The following is a 9,707-nucleotide window of genomic DNA, read 5'->3' as shown; positions in this document are numbered from 1 at the left end:
TGACAAGTAAAGATTACATCCTGTGTCCTCCAATTATATGTTGGTCTATTGAAGATACTACACTGACCATACACACTTTTTCTCAAATAAAACGCACCACACTTATTCACTTGGCTCGTTACTCAATCAATCCAACCAAACTACACTCAGCGCATGGGATGGGAGGTTAGCTGATTGGTCAACAAGCAGATAGTGCCACCTACTGGATACATGGTTGCACTGTGTTCTTACTATCCTAATAACCTCGGGCTACATTCAATCAAATCTATTTGTATTTGTCACATGCGCCGAATACAGCAGCTGTAGACCTTACGGTGAAATGCTTACTTACAGGCCCTTAACCAACAATGCAGTTCAATAAATAAAGTTAATAAAATATTTACTAAAGTAAAAAATAAAAAAGGTAACACAATATATTTACATAACAATAACGAGGCTATATACAGGGGGAACCGGTACAGAATCAATGTGCGGGTGGTACAGGTTCGTCGAGGGGGGGGGGGGGGGGGGGGGGGGTCAATGTAAATAGTCCAGTTACCGGTAAAAATCCAGTTACCGGTATGGAGATTCAGGGCTAAGTCAAAAACAGAATGGCTTTGGCTGGAAAATGCACAAGCAAATAATGTGAAGTAAAAGAGTGCCTCAATTAAAGGTCATTTTGCATCTCAAATGAATTTCTTAAATTCTTCAAATAAAGGAAATACAATTCTCAAACTAAAGACACATGTTTTAGACAGTCATTATAATATAGTAATAATACTGTCAACTTTTCAGATACACTGCAGAAAAGGTTAAAGAATTCGACATTTCTCATGAAATCAAATAAGATGTTTTTGGTCACATACACGTGTTTAGCAGATGTTATTGCGGGTGTAGCGAAATGCTTGTGAATCATGAATCCATACTTTGCATATGAACCATGTACTGCAGTTTTCCTTTCCTAATAAATCTTACTTTGATACCAATTGTTGGTAAACAGTCTGAAACAAAGCACTGCAAAATCGTGGACATTTTCCTTACAAACCAGAATATTAAATAACATTTCATTTGAACTTAATCCACCGGTTGTCTGTGCCGTTGGTTCTTCAGCTGTTTGAAATGTGAGACAAAATCTCCATAGGAAAGTATTGTTTACCGAGCGCCGGTACTAAAGTTGACATTTATATTACCTAGCACATGAGAAAAACCATGTAAACACCTGTTAGTATACTTCTGTCTTGTGGACGGGCCTTCGGTCATGAGCAAACGCATCTTGATTCCCACACACATAGACCTGTGTTTTGAAGTCGGTTTAATAATACTTTCCTACGGACAATTGGCAGAGTATGTTCAAGTATGATTTTATTCAACATTCGTGACAGAAAGGGACGTTTAGGCTTTTTTTTCTATGTAAATGCGTGTGGCGTTGCCTACGCAAATGAAGGCGTCGACCACGTTTAGTGACTACAGTTTCCTTTGCTATGCATGGAGGCCCATTGATCAGTCAGACTTCTTGGTTCTCAGTGCCAGATTGCTGTCCTCAGTGTTTCTCAGGGATGGATCAAATTGGAAGATTTTACTCTGAACGTTTACTCATGGGTGGTTCACCCTGGTGAGACATTTATAACGTGTATACTGAACGTATACTGAACTCAAATCCAGGAAACATCAACTAGGCATTTTGTCAGAGAACATTATACAACTTTAAGAATTTCAAGTATCTTAAAGACTGTATGCTGCTCTGTTATATATTCCTTTAGGCAGGGGCTGACTTAGTGATTTGGAGGCCCCAGGCAGAGGCCAATCTCCATTTGGTACAAAAATCACTATTTAACTCTGGTTTGATTCCAAGTGTTTCAAGTTTGGTTTCAGCATCTGTGCACTGGAAATTAAACCACTGAGTGACATATTTGTCTTGCACTAATGATAGGACTGTTCTTGTTGTAAAGGCCCTCTGAGCTGGCATTGGGTTGAACTGTGCAAGAATGATCAATGTCAACAAAGGCATTACTGACTTCTCTATTTTAACACCACTTACAAAGCTTTTTTAATCAACTAAATTTGACCAACTGTCCAATAATAGGTAGTTAACAATGAATTAATTTGTTATCAAACGTCTAGGGTGACGAGGTAACTTGTAAAATGACAACTGTTTATTCACCTTTCCTGTCATGAATATTATTTGACAGGGGCTGATAAGGCATAAATAGCTGTGGGGGGGAGAACAGAGCCTGTCTATTGCAGCACAAAGGATGTGAGAGTGAGGTCATCACCGGCCTACTAGCCGCCACCAATCCCTTTTTCATTTGTCTGTTTGTTTTGTCTTATTAGTTTCACCTGTGTCTTGTTGTATGTGCTTAATGAGCTTCCTTATTTAAAGTATGTGTACCCGCCCTTGTTTTGTGCGGGATTGTCTTTGTGTTACGTGTGTGCGTTTAGGTAGAGGTGTATAATATTTTCTGGACTTGGCACCCTGTGTTTTGGGTAGTCACATTTACTGTTCGCGCCCTGTGTTGTTGGGCTTGTCATTTTTTGTGCCATATTAAAAGAGCACTTTTTCCCAGTGGAACTCTCTGCGCCTGATTCCTTCCTCACCCACCTAGTCCCGCGTGACAGTCAGAGATGTGAGTACATGATACACAAATTCTAATCTGACACAAAACTCAAAAACTGTCAAACAAGAGAGGAGAAATTCTCTCTCTCAGGCAGCAGTGGATCCAATGACTATTTCAAAGTCTACGTGTAGTTGAATTCGTATTTATTTCCTATGACATAAGAGCTTCCTGCAATATCTGAATATGATGAAGAGGAAATGGAAAGTGAAGAAAATTATATAGGAGACAGATTTTGGCATGCCTACTTAGCTTGGTCACGCAAAAAACTGTTGAGCTATAGCCTATCCCACAGGAATCTTACATTTGTTTCCAAGCAATATTAATGCTGTAATCGTACACCTTGTACACCATAACTCATCATGATCACTGTACACTGTGATACTTCAGTAGAATTGACTTCAAATCGAAAACATGTTTGGTCTTAGTCGCCATTATTACCACGGTATCTCACTGATCATAATACAGAGCAAACTTGCTGGCAGCCTGTGGTACCTTGCATGGGGGATGGTAGTCATGTACACTAAGCCTCTTTGCTTTTCAGACAATGTTTTTATATTGCCATCTATCTTTAATGTACATCATACAGGCACATAGACATAATACATGCAATGTAGGCCTACCACAATAAGTACAACATTTTCTAAAACCTTGGATGTCAATTGTATCAATAAAATCACAGCCACTGAAAACAAATGGGTTTGATAGAATACAATGGGTGTGCATTTGTGCCCTAATCAAATACAAGTTGGCCAAGCATTCACAGTAATTTAATTTCAGTTGGCTATAGTCATTTGATTTATGTAATTAAATATGGTTTAACAAATAGTCCACGAACGTTCCAACCAACGATGTATATAAACCCACGCTATGTATTGGCCGTTGAGAGTCATTGAAGCCACAGGTCGGCCATATTGGTACTCCCCAGTAGGAGCAGCCCTCCATAGGAATGAATGGAAATGTGTCAAGGACAAAATTAGATGTATTTGTGTCGTTGTAGTGGGGAAAGTAACATTAGTCATTAAATGTAACATTAAATGATCTAACATGTTTTTATATATTTGTTCATTTTTTATGCTTAGCTCACATAATATAATTTAAAAGTATACATTAAGGTGTCTGTAATAGAATAAATGTAGCAAAAACGAATGTAGGGATTAATAAATACATTTATATAGCTCCCAATGTATTTGTACGGTGGGGGAGTGCCAAAATGGAGGCACAGTGGCTTCAACACAGCGCCCCCTTTCCGGTCATCTAGTCACTTGTGTATATTTAAATAATTTGTTCCAGCTGAGCACTGTTTCCGACTCTGTGAGAGGTTAACGTATGCTCAGTGGATAGGATAAAAAATGTAAGCATTATGCAGAACATTTTCTAGTGTACTGTATGTAGCCAACTGTTCTTTAGGCTGAGTGGTGCGCATGCCCCATGTCATAGTAAAGGAAAAGCACAATGAATCCTCTCTCTCATTGACCACAGTGCGCATGGTCATTGCTTTTGTATAATTTATGTCAGTCTGAGCAAGATCAGCTGCACTTCATGTATTGCAGAAATAAGTTTTACGGCGTTGAAGTAGGCTTTTTTCAAAGGAATCATCGGATAAGGAAACAGAATATGTCGGTAAACAAAGCTAAGAAAGTAAAAATGGCTACCAAATCATGCCCTGAGTGCGACCAACAGGTGAGAAAATGTATAGATATTGTTCATTTCGATATATTATGATTTAGTGATAATGTTGTTTTGCCTCACAGGCATGGGATTTAAAGCCACTGTAGGCTGCTGAAGTCCCATATGGTAGCCTATGAATTCAAGATCTGGAGAAACATAGTATAAACTAATGCAAATAATCAGGCTAATCATCTAAATTAGTATGTGCATTAGATCTCAAACACTGTTACAATGTACCTCAACTATAGCTAGTAAGTGCTTTCAATGACACGTTGATACGATTAAAGAGTCAGAATGTTATTGCTCGCCAAATGTGGCTCGACGTTTCCTTATTTTTGATACACTGACATACTGTAACCCAACTGAAACTGGTTAATCATCGTGATCTGACTTTGCAAATCATAGGCTATATATATAGCCTTAGAACAATATCGCGCGTTGAAATGCCTTAAATGTAGCTGCATTGATATATTGTAAAAATGAACATATTACACAAATAAATCGTAGTTTATACGGCGACATTTTGATCTAGCTTTTAGATCGTTTCTTGATATAATTTCTCTAAACTGCATCGATGAATTGATTTGTTTTCAAAAATAATGTGTCGACGAAATGTAGGCTACTAGTCTACATTCGATTTGAAAACGCTTTATTCATTAGAACGTTTTAATGTCACCGCTGTTATCGGCACGTGTCCAAAATATGTGGTGGGTTTCAGCTAGATTGCGCTAAGGACTTTTTCATGAATTACAAAGGACAGTCCTCTAATATCTCAAAATTGTTGGGCAATATAGTTATAATGGGGTTTAACACTGGCTACGCCCTTGTTTAACAAAAAATACTAAAGTTTATATAGCTTCTGGAATGTAGCCTATGCTTAATAGATGACTTCATCAACAAAGTTGCCTCAGTTTGGAGGAATATTTTATATTAACCATGTTTTAACCTGTTTCTTTTTTAGATTCCAGTAGCTTGCAAGTCTTGTCCCTGTGGCTATGTATTCATTAGTCGAAAGCTTCTAAATGCCAAACTGAATGAGAGATCACCACCAGCAATAGGTAATTTAACATACTTCGGGAGATTACAAATCATAGTTTCTTTTGACGTTCTCTTCACACACTCAATGTTACAATGTTTATTAACTTAGGTATTTTGTTTTATTATGAGCCTGTAAAACATTCACATGAGATTGAAGATAAAGTAGTCAGAATGTAATTGTATTAATACAGTTTGCTGAGTTTAGTCATGTATTAATACAATTACATTCCCCCTCCCCTGGTTATTCACTTAAGATGTATTGGTGTTGATTTTTTTTGTCAGTTGGATCAGAGTATAACATTTGAGTGGTGCAGTGGTGGCTGGTTTAAATGGCTATTTGCTTGAGTGAGTAGCCTACTGCAAGAAGTGGGGGGATGGGATATTTTATTCCTGACTGAAAAGCTTGTTCCCTCAGTTCTCTCTTGTAGGCTTCTGCAGTAGCATAAGGCAGCCTATATCGCTGACTGTGAAAAGTTAGATCTTACATTTAGCTGTAGAGTTAGATCATGTTGTCATGAAATTTGACATTTTCAGAATACAGATATCAACAGGATTTGATTAAGCCATTTCTAAAAGGTGATTAGGAAAATAAATTAGAATACAGAATTGTTATATAACCCATTACATGCCAGCTCATGCTGCTATGATCCTGTCAAATGTGGAAAGTGTAAGGATTAAATAGATATAGGGCACAGAAGCCTGCCTGTGTATCTGAGCATGTTTACAGAATACTAGTTCACTGTTTTATTCCAATGAGGGCTTTTCCCGTGTGCGTGTCATCAATGTGCTACTGTCTGCCCATAGCCTTGCATCTCCCTCCAAACAGACTGTTTAAAAATGCAGTAACATATAAGCAATTATTTCAATCAGTTTTTTGAAGAATATGCCATAGAAATACCTTAAATAGCTTAGTTCTACTTTATTACCTGATAATAAACACATTTCTACCTTAAAGGATGAGAACCAATACAATACTGCTGTTTAGATTTTAAAAGATGGAGTGATTGGAATGCTAAATGTAGGCTAGTACTTAAAAAATAAATATCTGGGTAGGGGTGAAATCATCGTGTATAGGCTTTCGCAGTGCCTGAAGTTATGAATGGAATGTTAACACATGCCTTTGAACTTTGTTGTATTAAACACTTAGTATTAGACAGTTTATGGAGTAGAATTACTCGCATCTTCTCTCGCTTTATGATACAATTTCATTAGTTTCTTATGATACAGAATGAACTTTGAGGTATTGTAGTTAATAAGTATCTTGAAGGCAGAGAAGACTGGTTCCATTTGAAGAGGAAGGGGTCTTGAATTTCAGCTCTGTGATTTTTAATGATGGGTTTTGGCTTCCCCCCTCTCTTTAAATAGTTTATCATATGCCTCTCCTCGCTGTAATTTCTGTAGACTCTCAGGTTTTCAGGTTAAAATGTTAGTACTTCCTTTGTAACTTTGAACAGACACTAATAAAACATTATTATTGTTGACTAGGAAGACTAAGGTTGCACTGAACCTTTTTTTTCCTGGATAAAAGTGCCAGTAGTTGTATTTATTTTTTTGCTCGCTCATGATTCCTTAGTGGAACATATTTATATAAGACTGTTATTTTCCGGTGGCCTTTTTAAAAATATCATCTGTTCTTGACTATGAGAATTTAGCCTTGGAAAAGGTGTAGTAGTAAGTTATGTATATGATGTTTATGTTATAGTATGGAGTGCAATAGTTTTCTCAGACTATTGATTATGTCACAATTTAATGACAATATTGTCAGTCTGAAGAGGAAGTGTGTTCTTGTTTGGGCAAGCTGTTGATAAGGCTAGAATTCCTGGGAGATTCTGAAGTTGTGTGTATTCTCGCATAGCAGAAACGGGGTTGATGTAGAAAATATATTTTCAGGCTTAGTCCAGACTTTGAAACAATCAATTGAATTTAATAGCAATACTATTGCTTTTCAATTATTACAGAGTTACTAAAAAACTATGCAATAATATGTTAATACAATATTGTTAGTAGTGGGTTGCTACACAGTTATAAAGCATTACTCTATTGGGCACCAAATATTTGTCCATTTGTATCACTATTTTATCTGGCCCTTTCAATCAGTCCTTGTTTTGAAACCTAAATACTCCCGGGTGCACACTCACTGCCTACACCACTCAGGAAGCAGCCTATGTGGTAATTTAAATTTCTGAAGAGGAAGGCTTTTTAAAAGGCCACTAGACAGAAACTCCTAGTGAAATATAGGCCTACCTCCTGCTCTGGTAATAAGAACACTCCACTGATTCAATGACTAAAAGTGGTTTTGAGGCAACAGCACACCTAGGATGCTAGATATGCATTGGAATCACCGAAAAGGGAATGCAAGCGTCTTCCTTTTGGTGGAATCGTGTTGAATATGAGAGGAGCTATTCTGTTGTTATTTTAAGGCGGTATTGTTGGAAGAGGGGGGTTGGTAGGAGAGAAAATGTGGAGGCTAAGATGTTTAATACCATATAGCCTTCCCACAAATGTTCCATAACATACATTTAAACTGGAGTCATTGGCATAAGACGATTTGTCCTTAGGATGTATGATGCATTTGATACTTTGACATATTTGAAGGCAATTCATTACTTTACATTAATCTTTCATTTCCATATGGCATATTTTAGTGTTCATACAATTTTAAAACATTTTTCTGGTCTATTTAGACAAGTTGGATGCAAAGAGGAGGAGAACTGAAAGAATTCGCAGAGAGAAGATCAACTCTCCGTCAACCAATGACATGGAGAACAGAAGGCGATGCCGCTCCAACAGCCAATCGGATCAGATCCGGAGAGGGCGGGGCAGGCCAAAGACAGTTGGGCTGAAGAAGCAGGAGGAGGAGAAAGGTAAACAATAATAAAAAGTGACACTCAATGACAATGGTGCAGTTATGATATACTAAGCGTTTCCAAGATACTTTCTAAGCTTTGTTATTCCTCATTGTTTTGTGTTGACTCTTTTAGTCATATTTCAGTATTTTCCAGTCACAGGAGATAAGGCTGGTGATTAGTGCAGTATTGGGACAGAGCTGGGGGATTTGTGTTTGGATGAATGATTTACAGAGAGGGTTGCTCTCTCCTCTCACCCATGAATAAATCATGGTGTCCCTGACTCTGCCTGTGCTTTAGCAGCTGATCTATAAGGAGAAATATCATTATGCAGGTTCCTCCTGTGTGGAAGACAGAAATTATGTTAATATATTGCCCAAGGTTATTGTTGTCACATGCAAATTATGTATGTTTCTCAATGGGTTTTCTCTATTAACCAGGGGATGTTGTTAATTCATTTTCTTTTGTGTTTTTTTTACCAGAAAAAATTGAGAAAGAAGTTGATATCTATGCCAACCTCTCAGATGAGAAAGCATTTGTGTTTTCGGTGGCATTGGCCGAGATCAACCGAAAGATCCTGGGCCAAAGACTGATCTTATAGACAGACCAGATGGTTGCTTTGAGGGATTGACATGTGAAACCTAAGATTGTTACTGTGGAGAAACCCATGGATGACCACCACAGTGTGTCTAACAGGGTATGAACTCTGACCCATGAACTCCCTGCCCGATTGGTCAAAGCCTTGGGAAAATGGAGATGTTGGGGAACATTGAGAAGCAGGCACCTGGTCTGCTCAAGAGGAAATGTTGGAACCAACTTATCTTTAGAGTAAGCTTATGGAATTGGAGGGGGTAGGACATCTGAATATTTATCTTTTAATCAGATATTATATATATATATATATATATATATATATATATATATATATATATATATATATATTAGATGATATGGTATAGGATTCATCACCTTGTCAACCAAGAAAGCTGTCGGTAGCAAATGCAAAACATTTCTATTAAAAAAGGGCATATATATGTTGAAGCATGGAGGGCCATCCTAGCATTGTAACTGGCTTCTATAATGTTATTGGCTTGTAGTGCTAGTAAACATTGTTTATTTAAGTCTAGATGCCATTGGAACATAATGTTCAATATATTTTGTATCATGCTTAAGACTTTGGGAGAAGGCCTTGCACATTTATATTTATAATGCTTGTGTACCATCTTAATTTAAATGCATATTGTTTTGTCTTTTGTTTCATTATTGGTGACATTATATTAAATATGTCATATTTGCTTTGGACACCTGTAATTTAAATGTCAAAGGCAAATCCTCTTTAATGTGACTTATTTTTGTCATTAAAAGAGATTAATCACAACCACCACTGTCAGATGTTGGGCCTTTAATGAGCAAATATACGTTTTTATTTAAGAGCGTGTTGTACTTTGTTGATTTACTGCACATACACATCATTCACTGGTACTATGGTGTATTACCAACCCTCATGTCTATATGTTACCTTGCAGCAGGCAGAGGGATTGGCTTGGCCTCTGAGACACCT

The 9,707-nt window shown here is 37.4% G+C and overlaps 1 protein-coding gene across 1 annotated transcript; it reads left to right on the top strand.

The window, feature by feature from the left end:
• Positions 1-4,154: 4,154 nt before the first annotated feature.
• Positions 4,155-8,979, top strand: LOC139412157 (UPF0547 protein C16orf87 homolog). Its single transcript, XM_071158972.1, has 4 exons — positions 4,155-4,274; positions 5,224-5,320; positions 7,985-8,164; positions 8,629-8,979. The coding sequence occupies exons 1-4, from the start codon at positions 4,209-4,211 to the stop codon at positions 8,745-8,747; spliced, it is 462 nt and encodes a 153-aa protein (XP_071015073.1). The 5' UTR covers positions 4,155-4,208; the 3' UTR covers positions 8,748-8,979.
• The last annotated feature ends 728 nt before the right edge of the window (positions 8,980-9,707 follow it).

This window comes from Oncorhynchus clarkii, chromosome 6, assembly GCF_045791955.1.
Source record: "Oncorhynchus clarkii lewisi isolate Uvic-CL-2024 chromosome 6, UVic_Ocla_1.0, whole genome shotgun sequence".
Lineage (NCBI taxonomy): Eukaryota > Metazoa > Chordata > Actinopteri > Salmoniformes > Salmonidae > Oncorhynchus > Oncorhynchus clarkii.
Note: the sequence above shows the minus strand (reverse complement) of the source record. Positions and strands in the feature narration are given on the sequence as shown.